Source organism: Elaeis guineensis, chromosome 1 (assembly GCF_000442705.2).
Source record: "Elaeis guineensis isolate ETL-2024a chromosome 1, EG11, whole genome shotgun sequence".
In the NCBI taxonomy this organism is placed as follows: Eukaryota; Viridiplantae; Streptophyta; class Magnoliopsida; order Arecales; family Arecaceae; genus Elaeis; species Elaeis guineensis.
This window is the reverse complement of record NC_025993.2, coordinates 9975757-9994942: the sequence shown is the minus strand read 5'-3', so window position 1 is coordinate 9994942 and position 19186 is coordinate 9975757. Positions and strand designations below refer to the sequence as shown.

At 37.9% G+C, this 19186-nt stretch overlaps 1 protein-coding gene across 4 annotated transcripts; it reads right to left on the bottom strand.

The window, feature by feature from the left end:
- Positions 1-450: 450 nt before the first annotated feature.
- LOC105037950 (probable alkaline/neutral invertase D) lies at positions 451-8307 on the bottom strand. Of its 4 annotated transcripts, XR_830635.4 has the most exons (6): positions 7995-8157; positions 7232-7637; positions 6199-6630; positions 1837-2395; positions 878-1310; positions 451-790 (listed from the first exon to the last, which is right to left on the bottom strand). XR_830635.4 is itself a non-coding variant. In XM_010913592.4 (5 exons), exons 2-5 carry the CDS (start codon positions 7610-7612, stop codon positions 1015-1017), a joined length of 1668 nt encoding a protein of 555 aa, XP_010911894.1. In that variant the 5' UTR covers positions 7613-7637; positions 8164-8307; the 3' UTR covers positions 798-1014. The 4 variants fall into 4 exon arrangements, 3 of the variants coding, with proteins under 3 accessions (XP_010911894.1, XP_010911892.1, XP_010911893.1); XM_010913592.4 differs by lacking the exons at positions 451-790; positions 7995-8157 and adding an exon at positions 8164-8307 and having other exon boundaries at positions 798-1310; XM_010913590.4 differs by lacking the exon at positions 451-790 and having other exon boundaries at positions 798-1310.
- Positions 8308-19186: the final 10879 nt, after the last annotated feature.

The following is a 19186-nucleotide window of genomic DNA, read 5'->3' as shown; positions in this document are numbered from 1 at the left end:
ATATACTAGTATATTAAAAACTGCTCTGTGACTTTAACAGTGGTCTGTTCCTTTTTTTTTTTTGGCACAGATTCATTCCCACTTATCCATCCGTGAGGCATTTTATACAAATTCTCTTCTTTAATATCGAGATATCATAATTATTTTGAGCAAGATATCCTCCATAATTAGTTTAACTTCTCTAAAGAGAGTGAAGAAAGGTATAACAATAGGAAGTGGTACTCAATCATCAAACGGGGATCACAATTGACCAAAACAAGCACAAGTGGAAAAATGGAAGCATGACCAAAACAACAAAATGGGCTCCATTCATGATTAATTGAAGCACACGAGAGCAAGCATTAGTACAAGTTGATTGCCACGTTTCTTATCTGATTGATCTACTCTCACTTTGAGGTGATCTGCTTGTGCTGTCTCCCTTAAAACAAAAGGTGAACTAATCAGAAGGTATTGGAATTAAAATAGGGCATATATTAAACTCGAACGGGGGAGGACATTATACCACAAGCAATGGTCCAAAATCAGTAAATGGAGACTCAAGACGGTCCGCATTGTGACAGAAAAAAATAAATAAATAAACAACATTATTTAGCTTGATGGATTACATCCATAAACAGTGGATAAGCCAATACAAGGATAATGGCATAAAATTTCATCACATGTGGTTCCAGATTGCAGCTGACCAGCTGAGTAAATTACATCATCACTTCACAGCTGAAGCAGAGAAGGGCATAATACTTATGATGATAGGAGCACTCATCTCACAAGCTGAGGCCAATTTAAGTTGAGTCTGCATAGAGATCGAACATTACTTTGTAAATTAAGAGTTGCTTCTTTACTACAGAGTGATCCAATTGTTTGTGTTAACAAAACTCACCTTTATTAGGAACTTGAACATTGGTGATGGACTATATTGTACAGACCCAAGCCTTTTCTAGGGCAAGAAAGATCTAAAAAGTATGGAACTACTGCAAAAAGTGGGCATAGGAAATTCCTTCCCTGGGGATGCTCTCATCAGCAGGTCCATGAGGTAGATCTCTTTAACAGTGGCTTCATTGCCTTGTCCTCTTCCAGAGAGATCATACCAAGATGGGAGGGGTCTTCCAGCATCATCTTAGCCACCAAATAACCAGCAATGGACCAAGTCTGGAATTTCCTGGCCTGTTTGCCAATATACCTTCCAAGCTTGCCATCATAATATTCTGGCCAGTTGTCCTTCAACAGCCGGCTTTCTGCAAGCTCTATCGCTCGTCTGGCAATCTGTGGTCGTCCTGTCTTAATACAGGCTGCAGTGAGCATCCACAGAAGCACTGCACCAATAGCAGAAAAGGAGAGTGTGAAGCAAAATTATAAGATTTTTGAAGTGCTTTTTGCATTTTTCTAGCACAACCTACACTAAAATCCTTGTCTTAAAGGACTCCATGAGCAACCATGGCACATACGATGAAGTTTATAAAGGAAAATATTGATTTAAAGAATTAAAAAGCACTGGTTGATCTTATATCATGGCAAAAATTCGGAACAGAGCGTGTCCAGAATTTAGAGAAGGAAAGCAAAATCGCAAGGTCATTTCAAGACCTTAAAGCATTGTAGAGAACACCAGGACAATCTACAGTAAAATCCTTGTCTTAAATTGGCTTGAAGACAAATTCATAGTTGGTGAAGGTTAGAAAGGAAAAGATTTTTCCTTTTAGTTACCAGACTGATCACAGCAGAAGAATTATTTGCTGACCATGCATTTCAACATCAAGTGAATAACAAAGAAATGAGTTTGGAGAAAGCACATAGGTTCCCCAGGAACATAATATGAGTTCTAATTGTCTCAGATGCACTAACCTGGCCAAGATCCTCCATTGTGGTAACTCCATCTGGTATTCTTGGGGTCGCAACCAGTTATAAGGCGCCATTCATGGCTCTCAAGGGCTGGATAAGCTATCTTCAGAGGCATTTCTCCAACTAGCTCTTCCCAGCGTGCTTCAATGAGGTCCATTATAGCCATAGATTGCTCTGGGGTAGCAAGAGATGATAGGATGGCAACACAGTTACCTAGCGCAAACCATCGGAAGTCCATTCTTGCAGGACTGACGTTTCCAATAAAGTAGCCACCACGGGTAGGCATAAAATCAAAAACCCAATCAGGAATAGAGTCAGGAATAACATTAAATTTGTTAACTGCTGTGTGAGAATACTCCTCTGTTTTATAGCGATAGATGTCATTTAATTGCTGGAAGTCGAGCCAAAAGTAGCTTCTCATGTGATAACTCAAAGCATGCAAACGTTTCACTATTCGCTCTACAAACTCCTTCCCTTCCGCATCATGTTTAAGCATTGGAAGAGCACTTCTCAATGCCATAAAGAAAAGAGCTTGGATTTCTATAGGATAACCATAAATACCCTGAAATTAATATGTCAAGAGAACAACTAAATCAGGATGCAGACCAAAAGATAAAATTGTGTGTATATATACCTCTCTATAATAGATATACATAAATTATTGCGTATAGCAATTGGCAAAACATGAAACTAGTAACTAAAATACATTTCCTAGCCTCCAAGAAACTCAGGATTGATGCATTTATAAGAACATCAATGAAAGAACAAAACTGAGATGCAGTACGAGGAATGCTGGATCCTGGAAGCGATAGTTTATCAAGAAACTTATTAGGCAATATTTGTTTTCTGGTTCAGATGCTCCGTGCAGAACATTATATTCACAGTGTGGTTAGAATATCTATGCAGTTTTGTAAATTAATTATCCAGTTTTTTAAGAAATTTAGAACATTCAAGGCACGAAGCAGATGAGAGGCAATGCTCTGATTTCTGTAACCAGCATTTTAATACGTTTTTAGCACATTATTACAAGCATGAAACTAATCAGAAAATAAAAGGCTCATGTTATTTCAATTGACTAAGCATGCCGATCTTAACATTAACAGGCACATTGATTGGCTGCCTCTAGTACTACATGATGATTTTCTAAATCCAAATTATCTAACAGTGAGGTTGATTGATACTATTGAGATACTCAACACATATGAAGTCTTAGAAAAATCATTGTTACCCAATACAAGTAGTAAATTGACAACCTCTCATTTCGCAGATGGAAGAATATTTCTGCATTCCTGTTTATAAAGGACATTCAGAAAAATATGAAGGGCAATCTAATGAAACTTTGATTGTGAAGAATTCAACTTTATCATCCTAGTCCCCTGCTTTCTTACACTTGAAAAGAAAAAAAGGAAAATCCATCATGAAGTTTTCCTGGTCATTATATAGTTTCCAGAATCAAGAGCAGATGTGAGAGCAGGTGCAGATGCGGGTGTGGGGAACCAAATACTTTAGAAACACTTACAGTAATAAAGTGATTCAGAAGAAAGTGCAGATTTGAGATTCTGAGAAGATTCTTGAGCAGGTGCGTTGCCCTAAGTAGAAGATTCCAGCTACAAGGTTTTGTATCCAAGCAGTAGCCACTAGGACATCCAATATTTTGTGAAAATTATCCATTTCTAAGGACCTAAAAATGCCTGTTTCATTTCTGAAAATTATGAGATCTGGATACACAAATTTCCTTTAAATTGTTTGAATCCATGGAATAGCTCTTTTGTAGCTCCTCAAAGCAGGACAAACATAATAAAGAGATAGCTATTAAGATCATATCACTACAAAAGTTAGCTTTCTCATAAACTCCAGCAATTATTAAGGAGCAAATTTAAGCCGCTAAGATGACTGGATTGTTTATGCCTCTAGGCAAGAGTTAACTTAGTTCCACTAACTTTTGAAGTGTAGTGTGAATTGAAGTTTGTCCCAGTGGACACACCCCTCTACTTAGCAACAAGAGATTTTGAGTGCATATAGAAGTATTTGTGCTTAGGTAGTTAAATTGTAGGTGGGTCTCCCTCCCACTCTTTAAAAAAGTGTTATAAAAAAAAAAAAGAAAAAAAAAAAGAAGAAGCATGATGATTAGTGAGCCCGAAGAGACAATTTTACCAGACAGCACTAAGGTTGGTAATTTTGTTATTGTTTTCATAGAAGAGTGAAGCACAAATACTAGAGGGGAAAAAATCTTCTTTTATATTGTAATTAAACTTTCAGAGTTAAAAAATAGTGTTTATTGAAGGATGCTATAAAGACAAGGCAACAATAAAGTGATGAAAATCATTAACCTTCAAGAAAAGCCAGCATGCATAGAAGATTTGGTTAAGAAACAGAATAAATGGCAGTAAAAGATAATGTAGACCTTCACAGATATAACTAGACACGAATAGAAATTTAACCTTCCTAAGGCCTACCAAAATAGTGGAGATAAGCTCTATTGACAGCTAAGGTTCTGAACAATGAGATTTATTTGTCACTTGTCTATTTGATAATCTTCAGCATTCAAGTACCAGCTATCCAGAGGCAAGCCTGTTTCAGGCTTTTAGTAAGAACAACTCTCATACTAGGTGACACAAAAGCTCAGAACTGCTTGCCTTTAGAATATCTACTCCATTTAAAGAAATGATAACTAAATGGTTATAAGTCAGTAAAAAGAGTGTAATCTGCTCCTATGACAAAAGGTATCAAGGTATGGTGGGATCTAGTCATTTGAGTCATCCACGTAAAATTTTTGCAAACAATTTTTCCACCCAGCATAAAAAAGAACTATGTGCATCTTTCTTGGCAAAGACAAACGTACTTCCAGAGTTCCGATAAAGAATATCACATCTATGTTTCCAATGTACAAGTGCTAGTAACTATTAAGTCAAGATTGGATGCAGATCCTCTCTCCTCCCCTGATATAGAACTTCATGTAGTTATTTGAAAGGCCATACGTTACACCATTGTTCAAGGAGCCAGGTGTTTGTGCCAGTGGGTCTGGGCCAGCCATTTGCTCAGTATTGCTCATTCATACCAAGTCATACCAACTCATGCCTAACACCTGTTAATACAGGTAAACAGGGGTCAATACCCTGCAATGTGCAAAGGTGTCATGGCACATATACATGCTAGTGCCCACAACAGCCTGACAATATATGGCACAGAGCAGCATGCAGCAGCAATTGAACCCTTATCATTCCTGTTCCGCCTTAAATGTCCATCTTTGACACTTGCTAAAACAAACTTTAGCGCAAGAAGCATTTACATGCCAGACTCTAAGAAGTCAAGAATATAGTATCTCAGCAAAGACTTGCTGTAAAAACAAATTGTATCTACTACAGTAGAACTGTTTCTTTCCTTTTATTATTATTTTTTTTAATAACAACTAGGCAGAGCCTAATCACTTTCATTAAGCAAATGAAAGCAGTAAATGATAAATTCAGTATATGCCCAATAAGATATGATGATTGACAGTACATTCAAAATAGGCAACAAGGATCTATAATGCACAACCTATTCAGCCATCCTTATAACATTGCAAGTGGTCTACAAGGACAAGCTGTGGGGAAAAAACAAACATCCTCTACTTATTACTTGTTTAATAAATTGTGGGTGATTAGGAGACAGCAATTTTAGGAAACAGCAACTGCTATGGTAACATATAAACAAGATGCCAAAAATTAATGTCTTTATTTTAACTGTGACCATTCATAACTTATTGATGCCTCAATAAAAATTTCGTAAACGCATTGACAGATCAAGAGCATGAGCAATAGAATATAGCTTTTTGTGATCCAGCATATAACATACATATAAATTTGTACTTTTGGCAGCAGAGCGTAAATAGTTAAATTTGCTTTGTAAAAGTTAGAACCTGATATATGCACCATAGTATCACATCAGGCAGCACCACAGGGGAGAAGGTTTGGTGATTGTGGTTATGGCATGATAGAATTATATTAATGGGAGAAAGAGGGCATATACATTATGACAACTCAAACTTGTGAACAGGAACTCTTCCGACAGGAATCAACAGAGTTACAATGTTGTAGCAGATTATACAGAATATGTGTTCAGGAAAATATCCGGACAAAGATTTTGGAAATCATACTGCTTGTACAATATTTTAAAAATAGTCTGACATAGTTGTAGTGATGTTGCAGATCATAAAGAATATGTACTTAAAAAATATCATTTTGGAAAAGATACTGCCTGGGCAATTTTTTAGAAATAATAAATCCATGACGTTAGTCAAGAGAGAGAGAGAAAACAATTAGTCCGGCTAAAATGTTCAAAGTCGCTTAAGCATTTTCATTACCCAAAAACTGTGAATGATCTTACCATTCTCCGATCAATCATTGAGCATCCATCAGCGCAAAGCAGGGTCGGAAATGTGTCAAAGCCCTCGGACAAACATAAAGCTAATATAAGCCTCATCCCCTTTTGACATTCAGGTGTTTCTGCAAGAGATAAATCCCCCGTAGACTTTGTATAGGCACGCAGAAGAATTATCCACCAGAATCCTGAGTCAACAGGAGCGACTCTTCCGATTGCACTCTCACCAAAATCTGCAATCAGAGTATCAGTTTTCCTAACAGGATCATGGAGGACTTTGAAGCTGGCCGGCATGGCACCCTCCCCAAGCTTGAAACGATCTATCCTTTTTTCCCACCCTTGAAGGTGGAGAGTTTTTAGGAGAAAATTTTTAACTATATCGTGTTCCCCATTCATTAGAAAGGCCAGTGCACTTGGTACAAAGTCACGGACAAACACCTATATACAAGATAAAAGCAGTGATCAGAACAACTTGTTTTCAAGTTATTTCAGCTACCAGAAGCAAACTACTCAAGCAATAATCAACCCCCTTTTTCTCAATGATTCCTTCTACAAACCTGCCGAAAGCATAAGAAGCTTTACGGAAGCCTCAGGCAGATAGCAAGCTAACAAATCCAAGATCATTTATAGAACCTCGAGACAAGACCTTTTTAATAGGACCCTGCCAGGATTTTCCCCCCTCTTTACTAAAAATTCACTAAAAGGCCAAATTTAAGCAATCTAAACCGGTAACAAATCCAAGATTAATACTTAAAGACTGCAAACAGTCACAAAGCATCTATATCATGAAAGCTATGCAAGCATATGGTTAGCATAACAATGAGCAAAATGTTGACTGGAGGAAAAAAGTGAAAAAAATCATCTTAAAAAAGAAAAAAACATTTTTTATTATTCCTCCAGAAGACTTAATTTCCATAGTTATGACAAGATGCTATTTCTTGGGGTCGCATTACCAAGGAGATTTTCATCTTCAATAGAACTGTTTCACCCGATAAGCTACAAAAAAGGGGAAAAAAAAAGCATGGGCAGTATACCATACCTGATCATAGTTCAGCACCTCCTCTGATGCATGATCATAAGCGCCGATCGTCCCCACCGGCTGTCCCCGGAAATACACCAAGGACCTCCGGAGGGCCTCCCAGGCGTCCGCGACCATCGGGTGCGGCTCGAACGAGTTCCGGGCCGACGAGCCCGGCGTGTCGAACCCCGACTTAAATCCCGGGGAATATATGCTCTCATAACCATCAATGGCTCTGACGTTGATCGAAAGCTCACTGAGCGACCTCTCATCAAACGATCTCTGCCGCTCGATATTGAGCTTGGGCTTATCTAGAAGCCGCGATAGATCGAAGTCATCGGCCTCCGCCATGGAGCAATGCGATCCCACCTTCCGAAGCCCCGGCTCCCGAATGCCGTCCATTCCTAAAGGTCCGTCTTCTTACGATCTGCATCGAAGTTTCCATTTTTAAGCTATAAAACCAAGGGGAAAACACAAAAATACACTCAAAAAACGAACTTGAGCTCAGATTTATAACAAACGAGCTACATGTATCTAATTCGGACAGATCAGCACTCAGAAGAACACGAATCCACGGATCTCGGACCAAGATCCAGGTCAAAGGACGCAAAAGAAACGTAGATTTCCCCCGAAATCTTGAACTTTGCAAGAATACTCTCGACTTGATCAACTCGGGTCCAACTCACATATGAACTAATAAAGATCCGAAAAAAGACCAGAAATCCACGGAAAAAAGAGGAAAAAATAGACAAATATCTCAGGGGAAAGAGCGAGGGGACCAAACCAAGAGATCCGGAACGGAGGGAGAGGAGCCGAGGGAGATCGGAAGGGGAATGGAAACCGCCGCAAAAAAGCCAAGGAGAGGAAAAAGAGAGAAAAAAAGAAAAATGTTGCGGGAGATTGGAATTTAAAGGAGGAGGAGGACGAGGCGGAACAGGGGAGGTATCGCTTACGGTCGGTCCTCAGTCCATCCGTTGTGGGGGAAAATCCCACGGAGCCTAACTATATCACCCAGCTTGGAAGCTCCTGGTGAAAGGTTCCGAGGAATTGGTCCAACTCACAGTGTTATGCTCTAAATCACCAGTTGTATTATGACGCGTTGCAAGGAATACTTTGGTACTTTTGCTGGGCTCCCAATAATTTTCCGTTGGGAGCTGGAGGACTCAAAGTCTTTTTTTTTTTTTTGGGTGAACAGGCTCAAGTCTTTGGTGTCCGAGGGGTGACGGGGAGTAGCCGGTCAGACCACGTGCGCTGCTGACGTGGACTTAACGACAGGGAAACGGCAGCCGTCCGTCTTCTCTCTCGTCGCTTCGAAGACGTCGGCTTTCGCGGGGGGAAGGCGCTGGAATTTCCATGGGCGTCGGGGTCGTCAACGGGGGTTTTTGGTTGGTGCCGGTCTCTGTTGATACCGGCGTGAGCGTTTACGTAATTGGGAGAGATAAAATAGTGCAATCAATTATTAGTGTTGTTAAATTATTATCTTCTTGATTCAGCAAGTGGATGTCATTTTATTAGTTCATTTTATACGTTAGTCCATTTGTTCCTCCATTTAGAGTAAGTAATAACCCCTCCTTCCACAAAGTTGGCCCACGAAATTATCGATCTAATCTAAACTAGCCTTTCTGAGTTATATTTAGAGTAAAAAGCTCACATGACCATCTTGATCATCATAATTTACTGTGATTTTAATAATATGAAAGACATCAATAATCCATATCGATTGTGAGTCGAGAGATACTCACACTTATAAAAAGACAATATCGTTCCCATATGAGATGTACGTATTGAATTGAGCCCTTATCCGCAACACCACAATCAACAACATCATCACAAATATTATACCTTGAAGAACCCCATCCCAACTTTATCTCTGGGCCTTGGAGTACTCACATTGTAATAAAAGATGATCAGTGATCTCTTGTTCTTCGAGCATAGAGGACATACGCTGGATCTTGTAATTCTCTTCTTTTATAGCAAAGTCAAGAGAATAATTTTACTTTTTCAGAGATTTGAAGTTTCCCAATGACATGCCCCATGTAGGATATTGTTGGGATATATCAAACGACTCCTTTTACGCCGACTCACCCTCGGATCTGTCCGACCGACGTCCGACTCTACCGACCGCACCAACCGACGACTGCCGACATCATCCGACTAAAGGAGTCTCGACCGAACGGACCCATTCTGTTCCCGACCAGCCGAGCGGGAGCCCGAAATACCGACTCACTGTCGGGAGAGTGGCGTCGACGTCCGACTCCCGCAATGCGTCAGACCAGCCGACGGTGTCCCCGGATCTTCACTCGATGTTCCACAGCGAATACCGACTATGGTCGATCAGCTCCCCAAACGCCGTACGACTGCTATGGGCTGCTGTCCTGACAAGGACATGCGGCGTGGCCGCCCTGGGGGCATCGTCCTGCCAAGGACATAGGTCAACTCCAGTGATTTGACAGCCCACGGTGACTTGTCAATCCGCGGTGACTCTGATAGCCTCCGACGATTTGACAACTCTCCGATTGTCTGCGCCATTAATGCAGGACACGCCGTGCTCTACTATAAAACGGAGAAGACAATAGTGTTGGTGGGAGAGATTTTTCTAAGCTCCTGAGCTCTCTCTCTCTCTCTAGCTCTCTCCACTGAGTCCCTGATTCTTTTCTACTGTTGCTTAGTCTCCTCTCTGACTTGACCGTTGGAGGGTCTCCACTGGAGGTATCTTCGATCAGTGTGGACTTCTCTTGTAGGTACTCATTTCCGATGATCAAACGATGAGAAGATTGGCCGCACCAGATATGATACCATCATGTATCGTAAAATGATAACATTTGTTGATCGAGGAAATATGGTCTAAGCTCCATTTCCAAAACCATAAGTCTGAATTGTTCGAGAGATGAACAGATGAAAAGGTTTCCATCCTTCTTACTTATTATATACTATCTATATTAATATTTTAATCTCTGATAGAAGGATCTTATTTCCTCCGTTTTCTCAAAAAATAGAAAAAAAGAAAACTTTGTCCCTGGGGTCAGCACCGGTGCAGTGCATGGGTCTCTTAAGTCCGATCTCTTCATTGATGTGTATGATAGATGGTTAATATTGTTGTGGTTTAATTAGATTATTGTAGTTTGAGCAATGCATTTCTTGGCTCCGTTTATAATTATTATTTTGATATTGGAATTCACGGGAACTCACACCTTGAGTGCTTGAATTAGATCTTTCGTTGATTTGTTTGATAAAAGATTTGTTGGGTTTTGTGGGGATTTTAACGTGGAATTCATATTGGACTCAAAAGAGTGGCGATGAGATCACGATGAAGCCCGCGAGTGGTCACCGGTGTTGGCGTTGGGTTAGAGGCAGGGGTAGACATGGCAGTGGTGTGGGTATTTTAGCCATTTGAATGTGACCGTTGATATATTTCGGAACCAGCCATAGACGTGACAAATTGATTGATGAGAGCTTACCCGTAGCCACAAACTGATCATTCAAAGCTTGCCATGGCCTATCCAAAAAGCATCTGGAGAATCCTCCATATTTCAAATTTTTCTTAAGCTGGTACGTAGTAGTTTGGCCATGATCATAACTACTTGGCGATCGGCTTCAACCCGCTAGGTAAGTTCTCTTTTGACTTTTTTATGCTGCCTTTCTTCCATTCTCATACATCATGTTGATAGAATTGTGTCTAATTTGGGCACACAAGGTCTTCTAATGGGTGGACTTCTTTGCTTTTGTTATTTTCTGCCGGATACATCATCGGAGCAATAGTCCCAGTGAGATCCCATGCAATGTCAACTCAAAGATACATGACATTGGGATCATCGTCATCTGAGCACCACAGCCACAAGGCCATCGCTACAAATCAATATGTAGTAAGCTTGATGTCATAATCAAGCAGTTCCTAGTAGAAACGTAATTGAATCGGGCTAAATCGAATAGCTAAAAATTCGAGCTCGATCTGATTTAAAATATTTAAACTCGAGATTGATCAAATCTTAATATCTTAAATTTGAGCTCGACTCAATAAAAAATGCACAAACTCGAGAAATCGATTCGACTCGATTCGAATATAATCGAGTCACATTCAAGCTTGAGTTCAAGTTCAAAATCGAATCTTAACCAACAAATAATATTTATATTACTAGATATATATTATAAATAAAAATAATATTATTAAAAATATATATAAATTCAAGTAGCTTCATGAGCTCTGCAATCGAGTATTCTACTATGTGAGTTCAATTTGAAAAATTATTCGAATTATTCGAGCTCCACTTGAATTAGATAATAATCGAACCGAATTGGACCGAGCTCAAATAACTGGACCCATTTGCACCCTTAGTCCCTAGCAATAACTATCAACGACGTTAGTGGTGAGGGGGATGCCTGGAAGGCCTGATTTGAGCTGAGGGAGAGCCTCATAGTATTAGTTTAAACCTTTTAAAATGGAGGAGTAATTGTAACTTGGGTAAAATATAAGGGATATAACTATATTTTTCTCTAATTTTTATTTTTATGATTTAATAAAGTACGGTATCGCCCCAAAGGTGCGTGCACATGCACGTGTACGTGTGCGCGCCTGCATGCTGACATATATGTGTGTATTCTATACGTCGTGGTGGCCTAGATTTTTAAATGGTTTATTGGAAAGCATGCTCTGCTTCATGGTGCGCATGACACCGAATTAGTAATTAATAGTTTGATAAATAACTATTGAGGATGACAACTACTATTATTTTTCACATGCAAACTTTGAATTTTGATGGAGATCACTCCATGACATCTTGACATTATGGTTAGAGCAAGCATGTAATTTGTTCCGTAATATGCTGTATCAAATCATGGAAGAAATGACAAAATATTTAGGCTTGTTCTACTTTTTCGCGAAAAAAACTGAGAGATTGAGAAATTGAAGGGCCCTTGTGTCTATGAGGAGCCACGTAATGCACAGCACATAACGAGACACGTTTAAGATAATATTTGTTAAAATAACAAGTAAACTTTAGCAACTAAGAGTTCCATGCATGTATTTAAAATTTGCTAAACTCTAACTCTTTATAGCATAAGAGAAAAATGCGTGTATATCTATCCCTATGCAAAGTATGCTGGATAGAGGAGAATAACGTTATAGATGAGAATATTTGAGACTCATTTGATTGATCATTAAAAAAATTATATAAAGTACTTATTATATTTTTTATTGATAAAAAAATTATATTCTATTTAAAAATTTAAAAATATTTTTTAAAAAAATTATCATAATTTTCAACTGATGAGAATTGGATTCTTCAATATTCTAAATGAAATTTTCTTCGTAGAACATAAGAACCTTATCCCATGGTGAGCATATTTTTCAATCTCTTTTATTTAAAAATTTTAAACAAATATAATATATTTTATTATTTATTTTTATTAAATATATTTTTTTTCGCTCCACTTCCAAAAAACTAAACTAGACGAAATCCTTATCGATTTCCTTGATCAAAATCCCTAATGCGCAGTGCCTACTATATTATTTTAAAACATAAAATAAAAAATAGAAAATAATATTATAGAGAAAAATATGTTGAAATATGTTCACCCAATCCCTGCTAATCAGGTGAGAAGACAAGGAGTCACGAGGAATTTGCCGGAACGAATCCGCTGTCACACATTTCTCGATGCAAGACGTGCTAATTTTGATCAGGCAAGACGCGTGGCGGTAGTAGTTGTAGCTTATCTGGAAGGGATCGGTTACAGGCACTCTCCTTTTACGTTGGGTGTACTCTACTTGTCCGTATCAAGACAAATCAACTTTCTCTGCTGTGGGGAGTGTTATTTGGAAATTCGCATTGGAGAATATCTCATTGGTCCGATAGTATCTTGTGGCGTATCGTTTCCTTTGGGCTGGTGCCATTCTTCCGTGTTTTCTTTCGATTGTACAAGTGACGGACGGATCATCAGTCCTCCATTTGACCGTCGGATTTCAATGACTCAAGGTCTGGTAAACTTTTTTTTTTCTTTCTTTCTTTTGTTTATCCTTTTTTGTTTTGTGGGGGTTATCGTTGGGGTCGGGTTCCTTAGCATCCGACACGTTTAGCGCACAAAATATGCATATCCCCACGTGTTACATCTATATATACACATACATATATTCACACAGGCACGTGCGCACGTGTGTAGAGAGAGAGAGAGTGGGGATATAGATTGAACAATTTCACGAAATAAAATTGATATAGAATTGATGTTATACCATCGGACAACAAATAACTTCAATTTACTGTTTTCTTGACATACGATAGATACATCTAGTAGTGTTGCCGTAAGTCTCCAAGCCAATGTGGATAGAATTGCCCTTCTATTGATTTGGAGTTTGATGACATGCCAAGAATCGATTTTTTTGAAAAAATTTGAAAAAAAATTTCTACTCATCAAAAATTTTTTAATGAAAAATTTTTTGATGGAAGATTCTGATACTTAAGTTAGCTGGAGCTTGAAAATATTAAAAAAAAGATAATAAAAAATATATATTTATGTTCTTGTCTTCTTAGAGAGAATTTATCCGAGGATCTCCTTGGCCCCCTTTGCATGGAGGAAAATAGTTGTGCGTTACCTTCAAATTAGATAATAAAAATAGAGAATCTGTACCCACTAACCTAGAAATTGCATGTTTATTGGTTAGAGGCACCATCTATGGGCATTAGATACATGATTTTAGCTTATATGCTCGGGATCGAAAGGAATCATTTGAGATTTTGGGAGATTTCGTCGGATCAACTTTCTTTCTTAATGACTCGATGGTTCGAGATTTATTTGGTATGGGCCATGTCGGTGAGGATCCGACCCCAGAATCGATGTGCACTTCAATTTAGGATTGGGTTATAATTGATGCCCAGGGATCATCTTGACGGGATGACCTGATCATCCAGCCTTCCATTTCTGATATCCAAGAAGGCCCTCTGGCATTGATATAGCTTTGGTACAAGTCATGGAGAATAGGTCCAAAGTGAGTGCTTGGGTCCAGAGTGAGTGCAACCAAGGTGGAGTTATGATTACAAAAAAAAATTTTAATTAATTTATTTTTTGAGTAATAAAGTGTTAAATGATGGCTGATGTACAAGAAGGTTGATATACAAGAATGGAAGTTGCCTTCTAAATTCCACTTATTCATATAGGATACTGGTCATCAATATTTTAATGTTGACTTATTATGCATTCTAGAATTAGTTGAATTGTCTCTATTAGAAGACATTAGGCTATCATCACAATTTGACCATGTAAAAAGGAAAAGCCAGTTGCGGTTCAACTTAAGCCTAGCATCCAAACAGGCCAAAGTTGAGTCGTTCTCAGAAAAAATGCACCTTGTGGTAATTTGCAATATTATGCACCATTCATGCTTGTTGGCTGGCCATTCATTTCTTCATGGACCAGCTATTATTCCTCATTACAAACGCAGCAAGGCTTAGTACCGGTAGATTTTAATTCCTAGAAAAGTCAAAACCTCACATTGGAAGAATAACATTACCTTTAAAAGCTTGATTAGAACTCAGAATCTTTCCTACAGATTGTCAAAGCCTACTTCTGATCCTATTTTAGATGTTTAGAAAACCGGACAGCTTCTATCCAAAGTCCAGGAACATAGCTTGTCATTTGCACTCTAGGTCAAGTTGCACTTCTTAGAAACCAAATTCTTATTCTGATTTTTATTTTGAAGCTGCTTTGGTTCTTCCCCTTTAATTAGCTTGATCATATATTTATAGGGAGATTGGATTTATATTGTGGTTATTGTTGACGCATATTTTCATCTCGAGATCGAATCAGCTAGAGTTGGACGACAACGGCAGATCAGTGATAATGGCGGAACCTGCAAAAAAAGTTTTCGACCGGAGGCAGCTTTGACGGGGATCCTCCGATATTCAATCAGAAATCCGACAACAGAAAGGAAGAAGTGGAGAGGAGAGATTTCATATCCTGAAGGTCCCCTATAGGCCTTTATTTATAGGCGGAGGTTAAAGAGCCATAAGAATAAATGTGATCAGGCGGTTGGTCTTGTCTTGTTGGATAACATATTTTCATTATTTTTTTCTTTATTGAAGGAGGTATATTTGTTATCTCTTTCTTCATCAAGAATACTGGCTTCAAAGAAAAAAATCAGATGGTTGACCCTGCTTTATCTGGAGAGATATGGTCTTTATTTACTTTATGGTGAATTGTCATATCAGATCGTTTGAGTTTTTGAAAGAGGCACGATATTTAAAGATCTATGAGGGTCAATCCTTCCTTGTAGGGTCCACATCTTCGATTAAGATAAAATTACTGTTGCCCAGCTATGCAACCCAAGAGGGGGGGTGAATTGGGTTTCTAAAAATTTTAAGAATTGATTAATTACTTATGATGAACAAGACATAGATTTTAATTCAATATTAAATACCTAAAACAGGAATGCAAGGATATAATAAAGAAATAAAGTGAAGCGATAAAGCACACCACAAACACAAGGATTTATAGTGGTTCGGTGCCAACCCTGCACCTACATCCACTCCCCAAGCTCCTACTTGGGAATTTCAATCCACTATACTTGTATTCAACCTGAATACAAAACGTCGGAAACTCCGACACTAGCTATCCCAAGCTAGATCACTTGTTTTCCGGGTACAAGTAAACCCAAAACACTCCGATTTCAGGTTCGGATCAACCTTTCCTTGTTTTGAAAATCTTCCAAAATAAGAACAAAAACTCACAAAGAGTTAGAAAATTTTGAGCACAGATTAATACAATAACAGCTCCTTTAAATGAGCGAATATAACAATAAAAACTTTACTCAAATGAAGAACCCCTTTTCGGATTTTCTCAAAGTGGATGAACGCTTGAACGAATGCTTGAGAAGAGGTTGATTGTTGATTGAAGATCTCTTGAAAACTTTGGAAGATCTCTAGATCAAGGTTGAACAATAAGCTCGAAAGATCCTCTCTTTGAAAGCTCTTGAATTTCTTTCACAATCTCTCGTGTGGATTTTGGATCCTCTTTTCTTTTTCTCTCAAATATCTCGTTGATCTCAGGCTTTTTCGTGCAGATTTCGGATCCTTTTTCTTCTATTTGATCTCACGTTTGATCTCTATTTATTCTGCAATTTCTTTCATCATTTGAAGCATTTTATAGCATTAGAAGCAAGAGAAAACAATTTAGGCAGATAAAGAGCCGTTAGAGAATTTTTAGGAAGCATAAAAGGCAATTAAAATGGGCAAAAAAATAGCCGTTGCTGACATTTTCCGTCGCAGGGGTCGACTCATGAGTCGACTCATGCTACAGGAGTCGACTCATGAGTCGACTTCTGTTGCACAGACCAGACAGTCTTGATTTCTGGATTTTTCGGCTCAAATCAGCAGAGGTCGACTCATGAGTCGACTCATGCCTTGTGGGTCGACTCATGAGTCGACTCACAGGTCGTGCCAAGTCAAAAATCCAGCGTGCCATGGGAATTTTTTACGTGCCAGTCAGCTCATAGTGCCATGAGTTGACTCATGAGTCGACTCATGCACTTCAAACCTTCATAACTTCAACAATATAAGTCCAAATACAATAAAATTTTCATCAATAGTTTACAAATCATTTGTTCTATCAAATGATACTATCAAATCAGGATTTTAGTGAAATTACGATTTTGCCCTTGAAGAGCATAAGGACTTTTTCAATTTAAAATTATTTGTATCCCTTCAATCTGCTTTGTAATCATCAAAATCAATCTAGGAGCAACAATCTCCCCCTTTTTGATGATGACAAAATACTTGAACAAAAACATTTATGTTAATGCATTAATTTCAAAAGAATCCATTATAGGTGTATATGCTTGAAAAGAGTATGATTCTTTTGGCATGTAATATAAATGGTCATATACAAAAATAACTTGTCCATTTGGTTAAGGATTTGAAGATATGCTCATTTGATTATGTGATTTTGATGTTAGAGCAGAAAACTTGTTTTTGTTATCAGATTGAGCTGTATTTTGAAAATTCCATTTTCATTTGATTTTAGATTTAGCATCAGAGCAAAAAAAAATACTTATGTGCTTAAAAAAAATTATGTGTGCCAAAGTATGTTTAAGAGTTGATTTTGAGCTTAAGTGTATTAACTCATTTTGAGCTTACGATATATCAGAGCAAGAGAAAAGAGATAAATTTTGCAATGTATCAGAGCAAGAAAAATAATTTTTACAATATTATCAGAAAAGATTTTTCAATGTATCAGAGTAAATTTTATAATATATCAGATAAAATTTCACACTTTATCAGAGCAAATATTATAATATATCAGAGAAAATTCCACACTGTATCAGATTTTATCATGTATCAGAGCAAGTTAAAAGAAATTTTAGGGTGTATCAGAGTAAATCAAATTTCTTAAGATGTATCAAGGTAAATTTCAAAAGATATATCAGAGCAAGTTTGAATTTTGAAATATATCAGAGCATATAAAAAATTACTTATTTGCATTGTACTTATGATTTTGCTTTTGATGGATGGCTTTTTGTTTAATTTCTGTCTGATATCAAATTTCTTAAATTTTTGCTTAATTTCTCAAGATACCATTTTTGTTTAATTTCTCAAATTTTGTTTAATTTCTCAAATTTTATTTAATTTCTCAAATTTTTGTTTAATTTCTTCAAATATTTAATTTCTCAAATTTTTGTTTAATTTCTCCAACTTTTGTTTAATATCTCCAATTTTTGTTTAATATCTCCAATTTTTGTTTAATATCTCCAATTTTGTTTTGTTTAATTTCTCCCCCTTTTTGACATCATCAAATATGGTTAACTCTTCTTTTTTTTTTAAATATTCTTTAATTTCTTCCCTTTTAGAGTTTATCATAGAAGTTTGCTCCCCCTTAATATAGCAATTATCAACAGCAAACAAAGAGAATTGTCAAAAGAGAAGACAATTTTTCCACAAGAAGAATATATACAACCAAAATATGATCATTACAAAAGGTAGAAATATAAGTGAAAAATGATTCCATTAAAAACATAATTGTTTCAATACATAGTTTAAAAATAAAATTCAACCAGCTAATTGTCAATACATGGCCCAAAAGTATAGATCCTAGAACAAAACACTAACACTTAGGATCTAGAAATGATCAAGATAAGTCAATGATCGGAATCATCAGATATGGTATGAGAAGCTGATGGATCAGAAGTGCGTCCTCTACCCCATCTGCCTCTGCCACAAGCAGGAGAGCGAGATGAACTGGGTGGCTGAGAACGCTGAGATGCTAAGGACTGAACAGAAAGGGTGAGTCTGATAGAATCAAGTACGTTCAGTGCTCTTGAAACAGATTGAAGTAGAGCAGTGAACTGAGTGGTAGCATGCTCACTCGATCCTCGGATTTCTTTCCTCAGCAATTCATATCCACCTTCTAGTGCTCCTCTGAGCCTACCAGCCTCTGCAGTGAGGTCTGTGACCTCAATGATTGACTCCTGTGGTTTGGGATGGGCCAAAGCAAGGACTTGCCCCTGCAAGTCTAGAACTCTGCCAGTCAATCTCCAAACTGTCCTCAAGCTGCTGTATCCTGATGGACTGATCTGATATCATTTGAAATAAAGTAGAGATGTGGGGAGTAATGGTCTGATCAGAAGAGGTAGCTCCAGGTGCAAAAAAAGTACTACTCCACTGGCTAGACAGTAAAGAAGCCACACGCTGTGAAATATGCTCGATCTGATCGTCAGCCAGTCTGAACTCTGAATGAGGTGCTCTACTCTCTGGCTGATACACTGGTGTGGGCATCCTAGTAAACTCTGAAGGGCCAGCCTCTGTATCAGGAATGAACTGTGTATCTGGTGATGCTGCCCTGAAAACATGTACAGGAGAAGATGGACCTTCTTCTTCTACTCTGCCTTCAGTTCTGACTTCAGCTCTTGTTTCAGCTCTATCCTCAGTTCTTTCTTCAGAGTCCTTAATCCAACCACCATCAGTCTTTGTAATTCCCATTCTGTGCAGGCTGTGTTGGTTG

Bases quoted from the DNA above. Each gene is read 5' to 3' on its own strand.
- LOC105037950 (XM_010913592.4), bottom strand. From the start codon at position 7,612: ATGGACGGCATTCGGGAGCCGGGGCTTCGGAAGGTGGGATCGCATTGC. The intron at 6,631-7,231 runs GTATGGTATACT...TCTTGTATATAG, and splicing joins AGGTGCTGAACTATGATCAG to GTGTTTGTCCGTGACTTTGT. The intron at 2,396-6,198 runs GTAAGATCATTC...TATTAATTTCAG, and splicing joins CAATGATTGATCGGAGAATG to GGTATTTATGGTTATCCTAT.